Raw genomic sequence first — 23,709 nt, 5'->3', positions numbered from 1 at the left:
AAGTCCACAAAAATAACTCTGGGTCTGAAACTACTCAAAGGAAATACTGGGCAGAAGAGGCTAATTAACCGTAACACAACCATAAGAGCTTGTGTTAAGACAGTTGCCACAATTCCTGGTGACTTATCTGAGGCCATACGCCCTCGTACCACCCAGGGAAAGCTTGGAAGTTCTGTTGAAAAAGAGTCAGGGAGAAGAAAAGATAAGTGATGCTATATGCTTACTTGTATGAAAACAATAGTATCCTCACGTTTAATGGGCATGATATTACTGACAGCTTGTCATATTTAGAGTATTATATATTGCAAAGCAACTTTTCAAATTCATTACCTCATTTGATTCACAGTATCATGTTTAGCCAAAACAAATGTAACTGCACTATTTCTGTTTGAAAGACAAGACTATTAAATCACAAGAAAGTGAGCTGGTTGCCAATTAGACCCAAACTATAGATCAACAAATTCCAAGTCCTGTCTTTGTATAACTAGCCCAGTGGCTCTCAAGTGTGATCCCTAGGGACCAGGAGTGTCAGTACCATCAGACTCTCTAGGAAATGCAAACTGCAGGCCCTACACCAGACCTAATGAATCCTAAATTCTAGGAGTGGGGCCACGTACACATAAGTCCCCCAGGTATGCTGGTGCCTGCTAGTTCATAACCCATGGTACTGGATGGTAATGATTCTCCAGCCCATAAGAGTGGTGTGAGGAGAACTTCCTGCAGGAGGAAAGTACACATTCATGCCCCATAACTGCCTTGATAATTTCATCAGCCTCACACATTCTAGTGGATGATTATCAGTCATTTGGCTATCATACATGTATACTACTGGGCTCTGAACTGTGATATTACTTAATTGTTTAACTACCTGACTCTTTGCATTGATTTGATTTGTAAAATGTGTTGGAAACCAATTTTACTTAGAGTGATCATCACAAGAAAGGATCAGAGCCTATAGTGATACTGATTTTGGCCCAAGGAAGTGTAATTTTTTGTTTGAATTAAAAGTAAACACATGAAGAAAATTCACTGCCTAAAATTTCTCCTTGATAATACATTTGGTTGGTTGTTTCATATTACTATTTTATTTTTTACTTTACCAAGATTCTATCCTATCATTGGAAATTTGTAAAGGAAATACAAAATGGAAATCTAAGCTATAATTTTAATGTGGGCTTTGGCTGAGATTTTTAAAACAATATCTCAAAACGTAAAACACTATATATTAGTATTTCATTTAATCTAAAATGTCATAAATTACATAAAATAATTATGACTATGTTTTTACAACCACTATTAAATTAGAAAGAAACACTGCCAATCCAACAATGAAACGCCAACAAATGCAAGAGGCCTTCCAATTGAGATATGTTAAAGTATGAAAAGGTATCAATGAAATATAGTATGCATTTTATTGTACAGTTGCAGCTGACATCTGTCTTCAGGATGTATGTATTTTATTTTCAAAGGTAAGGTTGATCCAGCCCCAGTTATGGTACAGTTATAGTAATTTTGTTCTTCAAAGTTAAGCAGTAGTCATCCTAGCCTAAGGATTGTTTCATGACATCAGTAACTAAGCACTGCAGATGGAAAATATTCTTCTACAATTTGGTATCTGAGTTGTCATGCAGTGTAAGGAAACAGGCAATTGAGTGAGAAAATGAAGGCAGGGAAGCAGTAAAACATGGAGCCTTCACTGAAAAATTTTTTGCTTGTCATTTAGAAATGAAATCATTCCCAAATCTAAGTTTTGTAATTTTTTTAATGCTGACATTTCCCCTTCTTAATTAGTGATGTTGGTTCTTTAAGCTGATTGTTGACACATATAAGGAAACTCTGTTGCAGAAGACATTTGTGAATATAAATGTTCTGTAAATCTGCTTCCCTCTATCTTTGCAGGGGGCAATGTACTTGCTTAAGAACACAACAAAGAGATGTACTGGTATGCAGAAATTCTGAGCTGAAGACAAAAATAAGTTCCTGACTAATTCTTGCATGGAAAGTTCCCTAAAAAAATAGTACACATGGTCTGCAAAATGGTAAGCTCTCACATGTTAGAAGACCTCTGCTTACTTTTTTGACTTGGACAATTTTATTTAAATAAGGAATGTTTTGCTGGGTGAAGTTTCTTTTATTTTTTCAGTATTTTCACAATTCAGAATAAGGTTCTACACTAATTAAAAACTCTACTTATTTATCTGGGATATTTTAAATAACCCATTGAGCCAAGTGGAAAATATGTTGAGTTGGAAGTTAAAATACATGAGATCAAGCTGTGGTTTTGTTACTCCTCAGCTCCGTGACTTTGAACAAGTCACTTAATTTTTCTGTCACCTTTTTTTTTTTTTTAATTTGGAAGTTTACATGGCTGTTAAATCCTCTTTAGTGATTTCAGGGCACAAAAAAGTGCTTCATATATATTATCTCACTTAATCGTGAAAATGAAAAGAGAAAATGCAAGGAAGTATTGAAAGCAGTGCCTAGCACAGAGTAAACACCCAATGATTTCCAGCAGATACATTATTCTATCATCAATAACAACAACATTGCCAGGCTGAAATTAATGTTTCATTTCCAGTTAAGGAAACAATCTTCAAGAAGTTGAAATGACATTCCTGTGGTCCTTCTAATGGCCCAGTCCAGAATTATGACTTGTCTACTGGATGACCAGCCTGTGCTTTCAGCCTCAGAGGCATGGTGCCCTCCACAGTCACCCACAGCATAGCTAGCGTGATGGGAGTTTGAGGAGAAAAACCATCTTTTTGATATAAATTTAATTCCCAAAGCACTGCTTTGAAAACACCCTAAAATAAAATTGTTTTGTCTATCACATGATTTCTAGCCTTTTTTTCCTTTCAGTTTGAATTATACTTGACAAATTTTAGTACCAAACAATAGCCTCTAATGGTGTGTATATACAGAGAATAAAACAGCATAGAGAAGACAAAAGGTGAGTTGTGTGGGTGAATGTGTTTGTGTGAGAAACCAGAATGTGCACTGGGATTAGAGGAATAGTCATGGAAAGTAGAAGGCATCCTTTCCATCTTCAGCTCTGTGTTTTTAAGTGCATCATAATGAAAAAGAGACAGGAGTGTTCACTAACTAAAAAAGTCTGATAAGAGGGTGTCTAGGCAGCAGGAGACTTGTGGAAAGATGTTCATTTCAACACTGTTCACAATAGTGAAAACCTGGAAACAACGGTCTACTGATAGGAGGACAGAAAATGTACACTGTGGGATACGTCCATAATGGCCCGGGATGGAAAAATTAGAAGGATATATGAATATTCATGAACATGTCTCAAAACAAAGATACTAAAAGCGGAAGAAAGCTATGTCCTTAAACTATACATACAGAACACGTTAATACTTACCTTTTGCTATATACAGTACATTAAAAACCATACTCACTAAAATAATACTGTACATGTGTGTGTTTGCGTGTGTGTATATACTGGGAAGTACACAAATTGGGACAGTGGTTAAGAAGGGAATGGGAATAAGTCTTAGAGACAGTGACTCAGTGATTAAAGGGGAATCTGCACTCATCTGCAATTTTTATTTCTTTTATAAACAAAAGACTTGGAGCAAATATAATAAAAATATTTAGTTGCTGCCAATTCTAAATAGTGGAAGTAATAAAGTTTGTTATATACTTCTCTGTATTATTCATCTTTTAAATCACCCTAAATAAAAAAAAAAAAGAATGATTACATGATTTTAACCAAAATTTCTGATTTCTCAGATTACACTAGTTTATTGTAAAATGACAACACAGCAATGAATGAATACTTGATGTGAAGTTGATTAGTTGTCCACAGTGTTGGTGTGACTTCCAGTTACAAGACATGAAGATTAGCTTGCACTGCAAGACATAGCTGAGGTTTGTTTTACAGATAAGAAATCTTTGGAAAAACTGAACATCCAGTTTTTTATTGTTTGCTTCAAAGTTCAGTAATATATAACAAAATAAGTATGTCAGGTATAATGTGAGAAGCAAATCAGCAAATACAAAGAGACAAATTATTCTCTCTGCTTCAGAGAGAGAGAAGGGAAGTGTATTTGAAGTGAATCCTTTCAACCCCTTCCCAGAATGTTTTAAAATGTACACAGTAAGTACACAGATAACAAAATAAAGTACTATAGAAAAGAGCTACCAAAATACAGAGGATAGCCATGGTACAATACATCTCCTTCCATATCATCTCTTCCATAATGATAAGAGTAACGGATCTTTAGGTAGATCTACATGACAGTAAAGTGATATGAAAATAGCTATCATTTCTGTTGGTGACAAGGGTACCCTTTTTAATAATATAGCTATGGTTTGTGCCTACACTTACAGTGGGAGAAAATACATTCCTAAATTTATATAGCCATTTATAATAAGGGGCAAGATTACTAAAAATCACGTAATTTTCTTTCCATCCAAGTTCATGAGCACCATGAATTCTATCCATGGATTCCTGGGAGGCTTGCAGACTCAAATTTAAGAAATAATATCCTCTGAGACAGAAACATGCCCATCATCTATTCATCTACCTCCACTTCCAAACTATTGCTTAAATCTGCTACAGTTGGAAAATTAATCAAGTATACTAATTAATTTGTTTTTGTTCTGTCGCTAAGTCATGTCCGACTCTTTGTGACCCCATGACTGCCTTATCCTTCACTATCTCCCAGAGTTTGCTCAAACTCATATCCATTGATTCAGTGATGCTATCTAATCATCTTATCCTCGATCCTGATGCTGGAAAAGACTGAAGGCAAAAGAAGAGTTTGGCAGAGGATGAGATGCTGGTTATACATGCAAAGAATTAAACAGAATTTCACTAAGGGTAAGAAAGCAGGTTAAGAAAGCATTTATAAGTGGAACTTCTGCATTTATTTTTGATTTTCAGAAGTTCTCCTGCTTATTTTCTGATTTTTAATTGTGTTTCAGATAGTTTACTTGCTAAAAAGGCTTCACTGGATAATTTATCCCACATCAGCATACTAATAATGTCAAAATCCAAGCACACCTCAATATACCAAGACAAACTGCACGATTTCTAGGAAGGCAAGAGCTGAGGAATCTTCATCACAAAATGATGATGCCTCATTAAAAAAAAAAAAAAAACCACTGTAATTCATCTGAATTGCTTCCAATTTATTCCCATATGAGAATGTATATGGACATGGAAATGTGTGATGGACGCACTTCTCTTCCTAACTTGACTTTTCATTGAAGGGACATACACTTTTTATTCATCTAGAATCCTGCATAGCTTCCAAGGACCTCTGACCATTCTGACCACTTTGTTCAAATAAGAGTATAAAATTCTTCTTATATTTGTGTTATGTATTTTGTGTTCAAATACATCATCTAAAATCTCAGACTTCTGTTGAATGTTTAGAACTGTTGAAGTGATATGAGCAATAAAATTCAAAACCATTACCTCATAAGCTTTAATCATTTATTCTTTATATTGTAGGCATAATTATTACTCATCCCCCTATTATTCCACTTTTTTTTGCTGATTAAGAAACTAACTTGCTTACAAAATCAGTGAGAAACAAAGCTGGGATTTAAACATAGGTCCTCTGATCCCTCAACAAACTCTCCTGCACTCTCCCATAGTTCTTCACACTTATTTCAGGTTTATTATTTAAAGGATTCATTCTCCCACTGTCCTATTTTTCTGAGGAGAGATGAAATGAGTTTTCTTACCATTTAGATTCTAGTAGGTTTTAATATTCAAGCGATCCTGCCCAAGGTGCAATATTAAGAAAACCATTATTTCTCCATTTAATATTGCATCATTTTTGATAATAACTCTATTAAAGGAAATATTGAATAAGTGACCATTGTTAGTACCAATTCATTTAGACAGACATCTGACCCACAACAGTGTACCACCATGAAAGACCCTCATACAGGAGAAAATTAAAAAAGGAGTAAGAGGATCACTAGAAAGGGTGAAACAGTCTATCAAAGAGAAGGTGGCAATTCAAAACTTTAAAATATGTTACTATTATCTATTCTTTGCTGCTGCTGCTGCTGCTAAGTCGCTTCAGTCACGTCCGACTCTGTGCGACCCCATAGACGGCAGCCCACCAGGCTCCTCTGTCCCTGGGATTCTCCAGGCAAGAACACTGGAGTGGGTTGTCATTTCCTCCTCCAATGCATGAAAGTGAAAAGTGAAAGGGAAGTTGCTCAGTCTTGTCCGACTCTTAGCGACCCCATGGACTGCAGCCTACCAGACTCCTCCATCCATGGGATTTTCCAGGCAAGAGTGCTGGAGTGGGGTGCCATCGCCTTCTCCACCTATTCTTTAGTTGTCCAAAAAAACACATGTGCATTTTCTAAGGGAATGGCTTCTATCTCAAGGACTATAAAACTATTCAATGTTTATAAAAGAAGCTTTAAAAAAAAAATCTCATATGGCTATCAACTTGCAATGTTTTTTGCATTATTCCAAAGGGAAAGTTCTTACTATATGATAAAAGCAAATTGTTCCTATGAGTTGACTACCTGAAGCCATGGAAAACAGATAGTACACAGACGTGTTGAAAAGAAAGAAAGATCTGTTTTGTTGTAAAGTGAGTTTGAACTAAAGAACCATTTTTTTTAAAGGTGGCAACACTGTTAAGTTGGGTTTCCCAGGTGGCACGAGTGGTAAATAACTCGCCTGCAAATGCAGGCGACATAAAGAGATGTGGGTTTGATCCCTGGGTTGGGAAGATTCCCTTGGAGAAGAGCATGGCAACCCACTCCAGTGTTCTTGCCTGGAGAATCCACTGGACAGAGGAGCCTGGTGGGCCACAGTCCATGTGGTTCCAAACAGTCAGACACGATTGAAGCCACTTAGCATGCACAAACAAACTGTTAAACAGCCGGGGGGAGCTGCAATATGGTGAACCAATTATTTTATTCAATTTAGCATGGCATTCAGTTGGCATACTAACCTTCTTAAACTGTAAACTGAAGACAAAAAGATCCAAATGAGAGTATTTAAAAAGATAAACTGATAACTGTAAGGTAAAGTTTGATGAAACCTTTAGGGCAGGGTACAAAAATTATTCTGTTCAGCTTGGACCTTAATCCTGGTGATTAACTAAAAGAATAGCACAGGTTTCAAATAGCTAATTCAGATAATTCATTTAGGACTTCAGCACAAACAAATATGAATATCTGTATTGTAGTCTCACAACAAAGAACACTTAATACATAAAGAGACGAGAGGAGAAAACAGGAAGGAAGAATAACAGTTCTAGCCAAGAATCAACTTTAATTAGATTTTTAGAACAAACAAAAGAACTTGCTATTTTGACTTATCTTTTCATATGAGAGTTAACAAACAAAAGTTTTAGAGGATTTATTCAATGTGCTAAGACTATAAAATTTAGCATCTCTGACAAGCCAGTATCCTCCAAACTACATTCTTAAGATCCTTAAACATTCTACTATGGGCGAGAGTGAGTTTTGCAGGAATGGGAAAACATCAGGAAAGAAACTTGCTTCTTTAAATTCTACTTTTATACTCTAGGTTTTAGTCCCATTTCTAGCCTCATTTGGGGGCTCTCCTCAAACAGAGAATGACTTTCAGTATAGGAGAGTGAAGGACCAATATTAATTGTTGTATAAACCAAGGCAACATAAATGCATCTGCTGGGTGGTTGAAAGAAAAAATGACTACTGTGAACTACTTGGGGAATAACTGTACAGTGGTTGGTAATTCTAACCTGTACCCAGTCAGTATGGCAGCTTCTCTAGAAAATATAGTTGGCAAACTCAGGCCTGCATGAGCTGATCTATACAGACAGTTGCCTATGGTGTTCTGCTATTTTTCTATTAGGTAGCATGGGACTGTCATTGTCAGTGGCTGATTGATTGTGAAGTTAAGGGTCTTGGGCACCAAAAAGTCCTCTGTAGTGTGCACCCAAGTTCTCTATTCTCTATGCATTTTATGAAACGTTTTTCTTTTTCGACAATGTCCAGTAAAAACTTATATAATTTCATCTAACTACAAATTCAGGGTAAGTACTTGGGTTTTAACCCCAATTATTTCAGATGGTAAAATAAGTTTGTTTTCTTATCTATGAAATGTGCAAGTTGTTCTAGATAGCCTCTTTGGGTTCTGAGATTTCCTGCCCTAACTGTATATCTTTTCCTTATTAAACTGTGAATACTCAACAAAAGGTCAATTATTAAAACATTTAAAATTAGTGTCTGTCTGTATTTCTTAGGAAACAAGTCACCTAGTAATGAAGTAATGGTCTGCTGAATAGAAAAGATAAAGAAGAGAAGAAATAGATAAGGAGGGGTGGGAGAGAAGGGACTGGAGAAATTACAGATCATCTTCTAGGATAGAGAACAACAAAGAGCTTTCCCCCCAGGTGACAATGAAACATTATACAGTGAAGGTCCTGGGGCGCTGCACTAAAGCTAACAAGAGGTAGACACTTCCAAGATGACATGAGATTTGAGTTTGAATCTGACTTGGCAAAAATAGAACAAATAAACAAGCAAACAAATTTTAGTTCCTTCCAGCTAGTTCGAACTTGTTACAACTTTTCCTGTTGGCAGGGAGAAAGACCCAAGAACAGACATTCCTCGTTCTGAGGGAGACTCTTGGATTTTACGGCAAAGGATACCTTTTCTAGATTTCGGTCTTTGCTCCATGTGTTGTCTATTGTTTGGGTTTATCTCAGTCTAGGGTACAAGCATTTCCCCCTTTTATTTAGACTAAACTATTCACCAGTCTTGACCCAAATGAGGTTTGTCTGCAGTGAAGAGACTAACCTCCCTGTGAGCGGAACTTCACAAAGAACAAGGATAATAAAGATATCTGATGTGAACAAACACCTCTCTTATTCAGAGTTACCACAATTGTGAATTATGCTTCACTTGTGTTTGCAGAGTTGCCTCTTCTAATATATTTTCAATAGACCACAAAGCACCAAGAACACTGAGTAAATAACAGATGTTAAAAATAGCTACGGCCTAACAATGTTACTGGAGGAATTAAAGTGCAGAAACCCATCGTATGAGACGCCAACTTAAAACAAAGGCTGGCATAATACTGGTTCTTTGGTTCTTTTCAAATTAATAAAACACATTTGTTCCAAACTCATCCCTCTCACTTAGAACTACTTGGGTTGTTTTCGATTTCTTTTCAACTCCCACTAAAATACACAATAGTGGGTACTATTCTTGGTGTAATTTTACTTATTTTACATAATTCCTTCATCTTTTTTTTTTAACATAGTGCCAGCATATATTTGCATGTGTGGACTTATACATATGCCCTGTTTTCATACTTTGAGAGCACAGAAATCCTTCTAAAAGATTCTTTCTAGCCAGATTCCACTAGGTCATGTTATTCAAATGCAACATAACACAAAATTCATTTGTTCATGTGGTGTCTAGTTGCTAGGGGACACATCCAAAAAGTTAATCTTTGCAGCACAAGAGAAGACCAGTAGAGACCCTGAGTGCTACCCATAGGCTAGTACAGAGCCTCACGTTTGTATTCAAACCTAGAAGAGGAAACACTGGGAAATAGCTATTTCTACCCAAAGTGCAATGAAATAAACACAGTGATTTCCAGTCTACTTGCAAAAGCCCAGTATCTTTTCTAGACCTCTCAAGTCATTTAACATTATTTTAAACAGAAACCCTATAACTTCTGCCTTTAAATAGCAAAACACGATTCCTGAAAAACTAAAGGTTCTGAAATGTCCCTTCAAGTCCACGAAAGGGAATGATTTAACTGTTTTCTTAAAGGCCAATTTCTACAGAGGGATGAATCTGACAGAGCCGTAAACATCATTTAAAATCATTTGAATGTCTCACCTAAGTTTACTCTTCACATGTTTAAAAAAAAAAAAATCCTGCATATTACTTACATTTTGCAGTCACTTTGTACCCCCCCAGAGGAGGGGCGTGGCCTTCTAATGCATCAAATCCAGCAGAAACCAGGACCATGTCTGGATCAAACTCTGTGGCCACAGGCTTCACTACAGTTCTGCACAGTAAAAAGGCAACCGGTTACACATGGGAATGGCAAATACCTTCAAAAATTGTGCAGTGAAAATGATTTGGCACAATCTCAAGAACTTCCCAAGAATAAAGAAAAGGGGGAAAGAAAACACTATTTGAGTGGATCAAAAACTTATCATTTCCTTAATACTGAATCAATCACTGTTATTTTTGCGTCCCAATTCAGTCTTTTTTCTTTTATCTTTTTCTCCGAATTAAAAAAAAAAAAAAATGCTTGCAGGTACATTCTAAAGCCGCCATGTTACATGAACATCTGTGGCTGTTTTATCCCACTGCCTATAAAAAAAAAACTGCTTCTTCCAAGGGAGTGACTAATGTTTTACAGAGGAAAGGCAAGGCTTTAGTGAAAACCTGGCTTGCTCCGGTTAGTAAGAACTTGGTGTAAATTTGAACTATAAATTTCTTTGGGGAAAAAGTTGCTTTTCCAACTTTTTTTAAGAAACATTTTTAAATATTTGTCGTGGTAGGGGGTGACTCTTGCAAAGGAAAAACACAAAATTCCTTTAATAGGATCCAGATTATAATGTTAAGCCAGTCTAAGGTCAGAGACACAAGGAATGCGGCTGCCTTATCCCTGACTGCCACCCCTGCTGGCCTCACTTGGACACTTGAGCACTCACCTCCTCACCTTCACAGCCTCACTCACCCCTTCCTCCTCAGAGCTGGATTTGAGAGCCAGTGACTAGTGGATGCTACTGGGCTTTATAAAACCCAATAGTTCTTTAATGCAGCCTTCACAAAGAGTGTGCCATCATTAAAATCCAAACTTTCAAAGCCTATTTAATGAAATGAAATGGGACTAGTTCACCCTACACTGAATTTAAAAAGCAGTAAGTTCTCTTTTATATGTTTGGGAGAAATAACTAAACAAAATATTAAAATAGCTATCCTTGAATAGTGACACAATTATGTTCTTTTCATCTTTTTAAATGTGCAAATTCCCAGATCTCTTTTTTTTTACAATAACTACATATTAGTTTTATACTTAAATCTTTTTGCATGTAGACAAGAAGTTGTTCAAGTTATAAAATTAAAAAAAATACTTATTTGAAACATACCTACATAGAGATAAAAAGGAATTAAATGTCTTTCATAACTCCACAATTTTCATAAAAGTATAAAAGTTCCAAGACTTCAATATCACAAATGTACAAGTGACTTCCACAGTAGTCTTGCTGACATTTGGAAAGCCTCATATCTGAACTGCCAATCAGTGGAACTAAGTGAATATCTAACTTTGTTTATCATGTACAAGTTTATTATTTTATTCTTCAATAAAATTAAGAATCTCTAATATAGCTACATTATTAGGAGAGACATTCAGTTCTTTTCCTTCCTAATAATACCAATAATCTTCATAAAAGTATCACATTAGGAATTAACTACTTTTCATATGCATGAAATAACAATGTGATATATGATGTTGGAATATTAGGTGTTGCAATAAACTATCTCAAAGAATCAAGAGTGTTTTCTTAAGGTACTCCATCTAATTAGTTTGATTAATCCTATGTACTACGTTAGATTACAAACACGCAGTCCACTTCAGTTGCTCAGTTGTGACCTACCCATGGACTGCAGCATGCCAGGCCTCCCTGTCCATCACCAACTCCTGGAGCCTACTCTAACACATGTCTATCGCACTGGTGATGCCATCCAACCATCTCATCCTCTGTTGTCCCCTTCTCCTCCCACCTTCAATCTTTCCCAGCCTCAGGGTCTTTTCCAATGAGTGAGTTCTTTGCATGAGGTGGTCAAAGTATTGGAGTTTCAGGTTCAACATCAGTCCTTCCAATGAACACCCAGGACTGATCTCCTTTAGGATGGACTGGGTGGATCTCCTTGCAGTCCAAGGGACTCTCAAGAGTCTTCTCCAACACCACAGTTCAAAAGCATCAATTCTTCAGCATTCAGCTTTCTTTATCATCCAACTCTCACATCCATACACGACTACTGGGAAAACCATAGTTTGACTAGATGGACCTTTGTTGGCAAAGTAATATCTCTGCCTTTTAATATGCTGTCTAGGTTGGTCATAACTTTTCTTCCAAGGAGCAAGCATCTTTCAATTTCATGGCTGCAGTCACCATTTGCAGGGATTTTGGAGCCCCCCAAAATAAAGTCTCTCACTGTGTCCACTGTTTCCCCCTTTATTTGCCATGAAGTGATGGGACCAGATGAGTTTTAAGCCAAATTTTTCACTCTCCTCTTTCACTTTCAGCAAGAGGCTTTTTAGTTCTCCTTCACTTTCTGCTATAAGGGTGGTGTCATTTGTATATCTGAGGTTATTTATTGACATTTCTCCTGGCAATACTGATTTCAGCTTTTGCTTCATCCAGCACAGAATTTCTCATGATGTACTCTGCATATAAGTTAAATAAGCAGGGTAACAATACACAGCCTCAACGTACTCCTTTCCCTATTTGAAACCAGTCTGTTGTTCCAGGTCCAGCTCTAACTGTTGCTTCCTGACCTGCATACAGATTTCTCAAGAGGCAGGTCAGGTGGTCTGGTATTCCCATCTCTTGAAGAATTAACAAACACTACTCTTAGGAAAATATGGAGGTAGATGTTTAAGCAATGTTGTCCATTTAACCATATGCCTTACAACAACCATGCATTAAGTTTTTCCACCTCCTTTCCTTCTCGCTTCCACTTCTCTTCTTTCTCCCGAGTCAATCTATACTTGTAAGATTGACTGGAGGATAAACACCCTTCAAGGCACAGCTCACATACTACCTTCTTCATAAAGGCTTCTCTCAATATCTGGATATAAAATATATATGTACATATTTTTGAAAGAAAAAGATAAGATAGGAGACAAGGGCTACCAACATAATATGGGAAACTTAGAGTTGATCAATGGAGGGGAAAACCTGAAGATAAGTGCAAATCTATAAAGAGGGAGCCACAAAAAGCAAGATGACTTTTCTCTGTCTTCCCTGAGAAACAAACTGGCCAAAGAGGAAATACCCAGAGAGCCTGACATCTGTGAGTCACTCAGACCAACAGTCAGATTTTTCCCCCTATCTTTCCTCAGTAAACTCACCAGTCAAAAGCCCCTGTCAGTCACACAGAGTTCTCCACTATCTTTTTGGTGCCCCTTTCTCAGATATGATGGACTGTGTGAAGAAAGTCTCTAGCATGAAAGACAACAAAAGTAACATGCCAACAAATGAATAAAAGAAAAGGAACTCAGAAAATGAGACACAATGCAGGGAAGAGAGTATAATTACAGAAATTTGGATTACTCTCAAAGACATAAGATGGTACACAATGAAAAGAAGGTGCTATTAAAAAAAAAAGAAAAAGCAAACAAAATGTGTAATAGACTGTTTAGAAGATAAATTTGACAAATTCTCTCAGTACAGCACAAAACAGAGATGTGAAAAAATGGCAAGAAACTTGAAGGACCCATTTAGGAAATCAACATATGAAGGAAAAAATCTACAGAAAAAATTTAAAAACTTATAACCTCGTATACATCCAAGATGCAAAACTGACAGCACATAATAATTTCAGACATTCAAAATATCAAAACAAAAAGAAAATACCTCCCACAAATACTATCAAAAGAAGGCAGTGAATGCCCCCATCAAAATGAAGGTATAAACTGAAAAAGAGAATGAGATACAAACTGTTCCATCCAACAAAACATTTTTATAAATGTTCAATTTTGTCTCAAAAAATTATTATAACAGAAGAAAAGAGTAAAAATTTGGCCTGCAAATTCACACAGGCTTTCAAAATGCTCTATTTCACAGAACTAATCCTGTATATTTGAAACCACTCCAAAAGTATGAAAAAACAGAAAATTTGGAAAAAAGAGGTTCAAAATGGAGAAAGGAGTAGTACATCAAGGCTGTATATTGTTACCCTGCTTATTTAACTTACATGCAGAGTACATCATGTGAAATGCTGAGCTGGATGAATCACAAGCTGGAATTAAGATTGCCGGGAAAAATATCAATAAATTCAGATATGCAGATGACACCACCCTTATGGCAGAAAGAAAAGAAGAATTAAAGAGCCTCTTGATAAAGGTCAAAGAGGAGAGTGAAAAAGCTGGCTTAAAACTCAACATTCAAAACACAAAGACCATGGCATCCAGTCCCATTACTTCATGGCAAATAGAGAAACAATGGAAACAGTGAGAGACTTTATTTTCTTGGGCTCCAAAATCACTGTAGACTATAACTGCAACCATGAAATCAAAAGACATTTGCTCCTTGGAAGAGAAGCAAGGACAAGCCTAGACAGCATATTAATTTGGCAAAACTAATACAATTATGTAAAGCTTGGAAATAAAATAAAATTAAAAAAAAATAATTAAAATGTTTAAAAATACAAAAAAAAAAAAAGTAGAGACATTACTTTGCCTACAAAGTTCATATACTCAAAGCTATGGTTTTTCCAGTAGTCATGTATGGATGTGAGAGCTGGACAATAAAAAAGGCTGAGTGCCGAAAAAATTGATGCCTTCAAACTGTGGTGCTGGAGAAGACTCTTGAGAGTCCCTTGGAAAGCAAGAAGATCAAGCCAGTACATCTTAAAGGAAATCAACCCTGAATATACATTGGAAGGACTGATGCTGAAACTGAAGCTTCAATACTTTTGACCATCTGATGCAAAGAGCTGACTCATTTGAAAAGACCCTGATGCTGGGAAAGATTGAAGGCAGGAGGAGAAGGGGACAACTGAGGATGAGATGGCTGGATGGCCTCACTAACTTAATGGACATGAGTTTGTGCAAACTCTGGGAGACAGTGAAGGACAGGGAAGCCTGGCATGCTACAGTCCATGGGGTTGCAAAGAGCCAGACCCAACTGAGCAACTGAACAACAACATCACTTTAAATGCCTTCCATTTTAAAATGCATATGTTTAGAGTTGTGTTCGAGTGGTAGTTGTTTGTTGAATGAGTTAGTGATGCATGAGTATAAGAGTTGTATGACACCATGCTTACTGAGTGCCTCAGATCAGATCAGTCGCTCAGTCATGTCCGACTCTTTGTGACCCCATGAATCGCAGCACTCCAGGCCTCCCTGTCCATCACCAACTCCCGGAGTTCACTGAGACTCACGTCCATTGAGTCAGTGATGCCATCCAGCCATCTCATCCTCTGTCGTCCCCTTCTCCTCTTTCCCCCAATCCCTCCCAGAATCAAAGTCTTTTCCAATGAGTCAACTCTTCTCATGAGTGCCTACTATGTTGTAAATATGTTTGGTTTAAAGATGTGCTAAATTTTGAACTGAATCTTATTTATTTTCCTATTATTAGTATTAAACTCTTTCATGTTCAGTTATCTTTTAAACTGATGAAACTAAGGCACCACAGTTCAGTTCAGTTCAGTTGCTCAGTCGTGTCCGACTCTTTGTGACCCCATGAATCGCAGCACGCCACGCCTCCCTGTCCATCACCAACTCCCGGAGTTCACTCAGACTCACGTCCATCGAGTCAGTGATGCCATCCAGCTATCTCATCCTCTGTCGTTCCCTTCTCCTCCTGCTCCCAAGCCCTCCCAGCATCAGAGTCTTTTCCAATGAGTCAACTCTTCGCATGAGGTGGCCAAAGTACTGGAGTTTCAGCTTTAGCGTCATTCCTTCCAAAGAACACCCAGGGCTGATCTTCTTCAGAATGGACTGGTTGGATCTCCTTGCAGTCCAAGGGACTCTCAAGAGTCTTCTCCAACACCACAGTTCAAAAGCATCAATTCTTCGGTGCTCAGCCTTCTTCACAGTCCAACTCTCACATCCATACATGACCACAGGAAAAACCACAGCCTTGACTAGATGGACCTTTGTTGGCAAAGTAATGTTTCTGCTTTTGAATATGCTATCTAGGTTGGTCATAACTTTCCTTCCAAGGAGTAAGCGTCTTTTAATTTCATGGCTGCAGTCACCATCTGCAGTGATTTTGGAGCCCCCAAAAATGAAGTCTGACACTGTTTCCACTGTTTCCCCATCTATTTCCCATGAAGTGATGGGACTGGATGCCCAGTCTTCATTTTCTGAATGTTGAGCTTTAAGTCAACTTTTTCACTCTCCACTTTTAGTTTCTTCAAGAGGCTTTTTAGTTCCTCTTCACTTTCTGCCATAAGGGTGGTGTCATCTGCATATCTACCACAGATCTCTTTTAAACAGATTTTTCTTAAGCAAATCTTAAATATTCAAAAGCATTCATTTAATATTTTATCTGAATAACTGGGTTTTCTGGTAAAAGACAGGGAATGATGCATATGTGTTAGTCCCTCATCTTATCCCAATATCCCACTGAAAGAAAATTATAAAAATATACAAATGAACTCATAGTTTTAAATATAAATCAGGTAGATAGATATAGAAAAACCTTCAGATATGTGTGTATACATGGGTTATTATGTATTTCCTAAAAGCAATGACAGTGCAGTGGCAAAGAGTACAGTTAGCATCGGGCTTCAAAAAAAAGGTTCAGGGATCCTTGGAGAAGTGGCTGATTCCAGGACTATAGCAGGGAAATACAAGATATTTCTGGAACATCAGGTGACAAAAAATAAATAAATAAAATGCCCAGAAAGAGAGAGGCATGTTAGTAGAGCATAAAAACCAATGTAACAGAGCTCCCAATGGCCAAAGGTGAGACAATCTGATGAACAAAACAAATAATGACATTATTGGATTATAATCCATAGAGTCAAGTAAGTATCCAAGAGTTCTCACAGAGATTAAAAAATAATAGAAGAAACACAGAAAAGAAAAAAATACCTCTACCTCTGCATACATAAAACTTTCAACTAATAAGTACAAAAGAATTGAGGTAAATAGAAAATAACTACTTGAATAAACTATTACTACAATCAAGTAATCAAGATTAGTATCTCCAGTCTCCAGTAATAAGACATATTAACATCAGTACTCTCTGAGACGGGAGGATCAATTCTGTAATATTCTTGCTAAAAACACACAACCTCAAATCTAATAATTAGAAAATATCAGACAAACCCAAATTGAGAGACACTTGACAAATAAGAAAGATCAGTACACTTTAAAAGTCATGGCCAGAAAAGACTAAGAACTCACTACAAATTGGAGGAGACTAAGGAGGGATAGTGGGCGGGAGGAGAAGGGGATGACAGAGGATGAGATGGCTGGATGGCATCACCGACTCGATGGACGTGAGTTTGAGTGAACTCCAGGAGTTGGCGACGGACAGGGAGGCCTGGCGTGCTGCGATTCATGGGGTCGCAAAGAGTCGGACACAACTGAGCAACTGAACTGAACTGAACTGAAAGAGACATGGAATCAAGATTGCCGGGAGAAATATCAATAACCTGAGATAGGCAGATGACACCACCTTTATGGCAGAAAGTGAAGAGGAACTAAAAAGCCTCTTGCTGAAAGTGAAAGAGGAGAGTGAAAAAGTTGGCTTAAAGCTCAACATTCAGAAAACGAAGATCATGGCATCTGGTCCCATCACTTCATGGGAAATAGATGGGGAAACAGTGGAAACAGTGTCAGACCTTTTTTTTTTTTTTTTTTTGGCTTCAAAATCACTGTAGATGGTGTTTGTAGCCATGAAATTAAAAGATGCTTGCTCCTTGGAAGAAAAGTTATGACCAACCTAGACAGCATATTAAAAAGCAGAAACATTAGTTTGCCAACAAAGGTCCATCTAGTCAAGGCTATGGTTTTTCCAGTGGTCATGTATGGATGTGAGAGTTGGACTGTGAAGAAGGCTGAGCACCGAAGAATTGATGCTTTTAAACTGTGGTGTTGGAGAAGACTCTTGAGAGTCCCTTGGACTGCAAGGAGATCCAACCAGTCCACTCCAAAGGAGATCAGTCCTGGGTGTTCTTTGGAAGGAATGATGCTAAAGCTGAAACTCCAGTACTTTGGCCACCTCATGCAAAGAGTTGACTCATTGGAAAAGACCCTGATGCTGGGAGGGATTGGGGGCAGGAGGAGAAGGGGATGACAGAGGATGAGATGGCTGTTTGGCATCACTGACTCGATGGACGTGAGTTTGAGTGAACTTCAGGAGTTGGTGATGGACAGGGAAGCCTGGCTTGCTGGAATTCATGGGATCACAAAGAGTCGGACACGACTGAGCTGAACTGAACTGAAGGAGACATGACAGCTAAGTGCAACATGAGGCTTTGGACTGGACCCTGAATAGAAAAGGGGAAAGTGCAAAGTCACTACTGGGGAAAGTGCAGTCCCATATAAAGTCTGCAGCTTAGCTAAGGGTATTACACAGATATTCATTTCTTAATTTTGAAAACTGTACCTGTGGTTTTATAAGTTTCTAAGATTATGGAAAGCTGGGTGTAGGGCATACAGGAGCTCTGTACTATTCTTGTAACTTTTCCGTAAGTGCTACAGCACTTTAAAATAAAATGCTACCAAGTATGAGAATCACTACCCCCCAAAAAACAAATAATATATGTGTAACAAAAACTGAAGATAGGAGAGTTGGCAACAAATAGATATTTTAAATAAATCTCCAGAAAAGGGGAACTGACCAAGTGCATATGAAAAGAATGAAACAAAAAGAAGGTTACCATAGAAGAGATGAGAGATACTCAATGGAACCCCACTGAAGAAACAGGGATGGTCAAAGAAAGAGAGGCAGGTCTGAAAATAAGGAAGTGTTAAAATGTTAGCTGGTTAAGAGGACCCGGACTAAAGCTCAACACCTTAATTACCTTTCCTCTATGCCAACAACCAGTATTTAACCCCAGGCAAAACATTCACATGATTCTTTTTTAAGAAAAGGATGTCTAGAGAAAGCCAAGCCTTTCTGTGTGGATACTGTCCCCCAAAATGCAGTCATTTGGCAAGATACATGGGACTCAGTAGGTAAAGAATCCACCTACAGTGCAGGAGACACAGATTTGATCCCTGGGTCAGAAAGATCTCCTGGAAGAGGAAATAACAACCCACTCCAGTATTCTTGCCTGGAGAATCCCATGGACAGAGGAGCCTGGCGAGTTACAGTCCGTGCGGTCACAAAGTGTCGGGCACAGCTGACTGAGCAAGCACAGGAAGATACACAGACCACAAGCCATCTTCTAGAATGCAATACCCCTAAGTGCGATTTGGCCATCTATGCACTCTAATCCAGACTGGCTGACACAGAACACCCAACTGACCCATTTACACAACCACAGGAAAAGCTGACAGCAGTTATTCTTTTCATAAATGTCAATGGCAGAGTAGGAATTTCCCAACATAAGGAGACTCGGCAGTATGAAGAAAAAAAGTTTAAAATAAATGTAAATACTAACAACCCTGGACAAAACAGAGATAGTTCAGGAACAGAAGTAATAATCTCAAGGAGATTCAAGAAAGCATTTTATCTTTAAAACACAGATGTCCTGTTATGAAAAAGAATAACTGAAGAACAAGGAAAGAACTTAAAGATAAAAACTACAGTTGTATAAATTAGTAAGGGATCTGAAGAAGTAAAATTGAAATAGTCCCCTATAAAAGGAAGCAAATAGATAAAATATATAATAATAAGTGCAAAAATAGACATGAATGATCAATATAGAAGCCTTGTATTTGAATAACAGGATCCGTGAGAATGCTGAGGAGGAATTTTTCAACTAATAGTAGAAGATAATTTTAGGAGCTGAAAAATGACTAAAGTCTACAGATTTGTTAAGTCCAACCAGTGCCAAGCTCTATCTATAACAACAAATACACACTTATACATATTCTCAGGAAACTTCAAATCCCCAGAGTTCTGTTAAAAAAAAAGTCACCCTCAAAAGAGATGAAGAATGAGATTGACATCAAAATCCTAACCGGCAACACTGACTGTCCTAATATTCTGAGGGAAAATTATTTTTAAACTTTAATTCACTTCTAGCCATTATGTGCTGGGATTCAAGTATGATACTTTAAAAAAAAAATATTTTTGGCAAGGCTGGCTTTTCATTGCTACGTGGTCTTTTCTCTAGTTGCAGCAAGTGGGGGCTACTCTCTAGGAGTAGTATGCAGGCTTCTCAGTGCAGTGGCTTTTCCTGTTGCAGAGCATGGGCTCTAGAATGAGCAGGCTTCAGTAATTCCGGCATGTCGGCTCAGTGCTTGCAGCTCCCAGCTCCTGGGCTCAAGAGCATGGGCTCAGTAATTGTGGTGCATGGGCCTTAGTTGCTCCATGGTATGTGGGATCTTCCTGCACCAGAGATCAAACTCGTGTCTCCTGCCTTGGTAGGTAACTTCTTTACCACTGAGCCACCAAGGAAGCCCTCAAGTATGTTATTAATACTTAAAAATACTTTAAGACATGCAAGGTCTCAAAAGCATAATTCCAAAGCCCCTTTCTGAATAAATGTACTTGAGAATGTAGTTCTACAAAGGAAGGAAGTAAATCGAAGAGACACAGGCACAGGACCAAAGTAGTGTATGTAACACAGGAGAATGATGAAGAGGGCCCACTGATGATTTGTACACAAATTTCTTGCTGGATAAAAAATGACTGAAGCAATAATAACGGTATCTCTGCTTTTCCATCTTCTCCTGACCACTGGAGACTCTGTCGTGCTCTCTTTAAGAAGCAGTCCTCCTCCAACATTCCTTTATGCCTGCTCCCCAAGCAAGACTCATGCTACAGAGAGCACATCAAGCTTATAAACAGGGAACAGACTTGTGGACACAGTGGGGGAAGAGACAGGGGACAAATCGAGACAGCAGCATGGAAACACATATATTACTGTATGTGAAATAGGTAGCCAGTGGGAATTTGTCGTGATGATGCAGGGAGCGAGCTCAAACCTGGTGCTTTGGGGCAACATAGAGGGATGGGGTGGGGTGGGAGGTTGGAGAGAGATTCAAGTGGGAGGAGACATATGTATACCCATTTCTGATTCATGTTGATGTATGGCAGAGACCAACACAATGTTGTGAAGCAATCATCTTCCAATTAAAAATTTTAAAAATTTAATAAATGGAGACAAAAATACTACAATTAGTATTACTACTACTTCTACTACTAATACTAAAGGGAGACATAGATCAGGTGATTAGACACTAAACACAATAAGGAGAAAAGAATCCCATTCTGGATTTCTTTCTATGAAATACTGTTAGTTGCTGCTGCTGCTGCTGCTGCTGCTGCTAAGTCGCTTCAGTCGTGTCTGACTCTGTGCAACCCCATAGACGGAAGCCCACCAGGTTCCCCCGTCCCTGGGATTCTCCAGGCAAGAACACTGGAGTGGGTTGCCATTTCCTTCTCCAATGCATGAAAGTGAAAAGTGAAAGTGAAGTCGCTCAGTCGTGTCCAACTCTTAGCAACCCCATGGACTGCAGCCCACCAGGCTCCTCCGTCCATGGGACTCTCCAGGCAAGAGTACTGGAGTGGGGTGCCATTGCCTTCTCCAACCAGGCTCCTCTGTCCATGGGATTTTCCAGGCAAGGATACTGGAATGGTTTGCCATTTCCTTTTCCAGGGGATCTTCCCGATCCAGGGATCAAACCTGGGTCTCCTGCACTGCAGGCAGATTCTTTACCTACTGAGTTACCAGGGAAGTCCCTTTCTATAAAAATGTGATTCTAATGTGAAACCTCCGCTGCTAGAATCAGAGTTCTGGTTTTATTTCAGCTCTAGTCAATGGCCAAAGAACTGCCTGCGCTGATGTTAAGTCATGTCCTGGGCCTAAGCTGAACACCATTAGTGACTTCCCATGACTCACTTCAGCCTCTGTCAAGTCAACAGCACGCTATGCTAGTCACTCCTTCGGCAAGCCCTGTGCAGGGGAGCATGCTCTGCTCTGGCTTTATGGAAAAGCAAAGCTTGCTTCCTCAGCCTTCAACTCAAAATGTAAAGCATTTCAGAGCATTTTAAATTCTAGAGGGATTTCCCTGGTGGTCCAGCGGCAACGATTCCACGCTGCCAATGCAGGGGGCCGGGTTCAATCCCTGGTCAAGGAACTAGATCCCACATGCCGCAACTAAAGACTCCACACACCACCACAAAGATCAATGATCCTGCAGGCAGCAGTGAAGACCCAGCCCAGCCAAATCAATATTTCAAAATTTCAGTTACTCAATATTTTTATATTCATTTAGCAGTCATTTATTGAGCCCTTATTACATGAGAGGCACTGGGATCGTGCCCAGATTCAAAAACATGAATAAGCTGAAGTAGCTAGGAATTGTGTCTTTGTAGTACAGTATGGTAGGAATTTGGAGAAGGCAATGGCACCCCACTCCAGTACTCTTGCCTGGAAAACCCCATGGGTGGAGGAGCCTGGTGGGCTGCAATCTGTTGGGGTTGCAAAGAGTCAGACACGACTGAGCGACTTCACTTTCACTTTTCACTTTCATGCATTGGAGAAGGAAATGGCAACACACTCCAGCGTTCCTGCCTGGAGAGTCCCAGGGACAGGGGAGCCTGGTGGGCTGCTGTCTATGGGGTCGCACAGAGTGGGACACAACTGAAGTGACTTAGCAGTAGCAGCAGCATGGTAGGAATTCAGGCACAAATAATGTACCAAGAGACAGAAGTGTATGGGTAGACAACAGGGAGGAGGGTGGTATGAAGGAAGTCCACCTGAAGGATGGACATGAAAAGGGAATTCGGATATCAGTGTAAGAGATTGCTAGCAAGTAAAATTAGGGAGGTCAGTTTAGGCAGATGGATTAGCAAGTACAAAGGCATGGACATCTGAAAGGACATGGAGCCTTGCGAAAATCATCCAGAATGACTGGAGTATATGGTGTACATAGCAGAGGGCGTCTGCGAAGGCCTGCAGATCCCAGGCCCCACCCATCTGAAACAGAACCGGGAGAGCCTGATGCTGAGGAAACCAGGGGCTGAGGGTGTCAAGTGTCTCAAGAACTGGAGTAGACCACAGTATAAAAGCATCGCAAAGGTCACCCCATTCACTTCCCTCACTCAGTGCATCCGACCCAACCACCTGTGATGGGCCAGGCACTGCTGGAAGGCCAGCGTTAAGAGTAGACAGAATCTCTGCTCTCTGGCCTTCATGGAGTCTGCACTCCAATGGAGGAGAAAGACAGTGTGTCACAAATAAGCAGGGGGGAAATCACATAGACAAAGTCACAGGAGGTGGTGCACATTTAGACATGGGTGTTCAGAGAAGGCTGTCGGAGGTGGTGACACTGAGCAGAGAACTGCACCGTGAGGAGTGAAGAGGAAGTACAGCCTGAGGGAACAGCGAGTGCACAGAACCTGAAGTGGGAGCGTCTCTAGTGTCTTCAGGTCAGCCCATGAGGTCACGGTGGCTAGGGCAAAGTGCATACTGCAAGGCAAGATGGTTGGAAGTGGGGCCAGAAAGGTGGCATGAAGTTAGTGTGGGGCCTTCTCGGATATTGTGACTTTGGATTTCATTTCGAACAAGAAGGGAAACTGAAAAGCTTTGAGCAGGGCAGTGGTATGATGTGATTTATATAATTTCTGACCTCATCAATGAAGTAAGTACTTAAAAATGTGCTTTAGAATGATGAGGTCCTTTTGACACTTGAGGCAGATTCTGATTCCCTGTATAATTTATAATGACATTATAAATTTCATTATTCAATGAACATTAAACAAATTATTAAAACAATGTAAATATGAGTTATAGGTGAAAAATCTAAGCCTACATTTTTTCTAGTTTAATTGCTAAGTCACTGCTTAAACGCATCAGATTATAAAATTAAACATTTTCAAATGGTACAGG

At 38.9% G+C, this 23,709-nt stretch overlaps 1 protein-coding gene across 13 annotated transcripts in view; it reads right to left on the bottom strand.

The window, feature by feature from the left end:
• HDAC9 (histone deacetylase 9) overlaps positions 1–23,709 on the bottom strand; it is a 1,049,156-nt gene that overhangs the window by 130,859 nt on the left and 894,588 nt on the right. For all 13 annotated transcript variants that reach the window (XM_070787186.1, XM_070787187.1, XM_070787178.1 and 10 more), the window contains one exon: positions 9,891–10,009. In XM_070787186.1, the coding sequence (XP_070643287.1) occupies positions 9,891–10,009 (119 nt within the window). The remainder of the gene's footprint in view (positions 1–9,890; positions 10,010–23,709) is intronic.

The sequence above is a fragment of the Bos indicus genome, chromosome 4, assembly GCF_029378745.1.
Source record: "Bos indicus isolate NIAB-ARS_2022 breed Sahiwal x Tharparkar chromosome 4, NIAB-ARS_B.indTharparkar_mat_pri_1.0, whole genome shotgun sequence".
Taxonomy (NCBI): Eukaryota; Metazoa; Chordata; class Mammalia; order Artiodactyla; family Bovidae; genus Bos; species Bos indicus.
The sequence above is the reverse complement of the archived record's forward strand: the minus strand, read 5'-3'. Positions and strand labels throughout refer to the sequence as shown.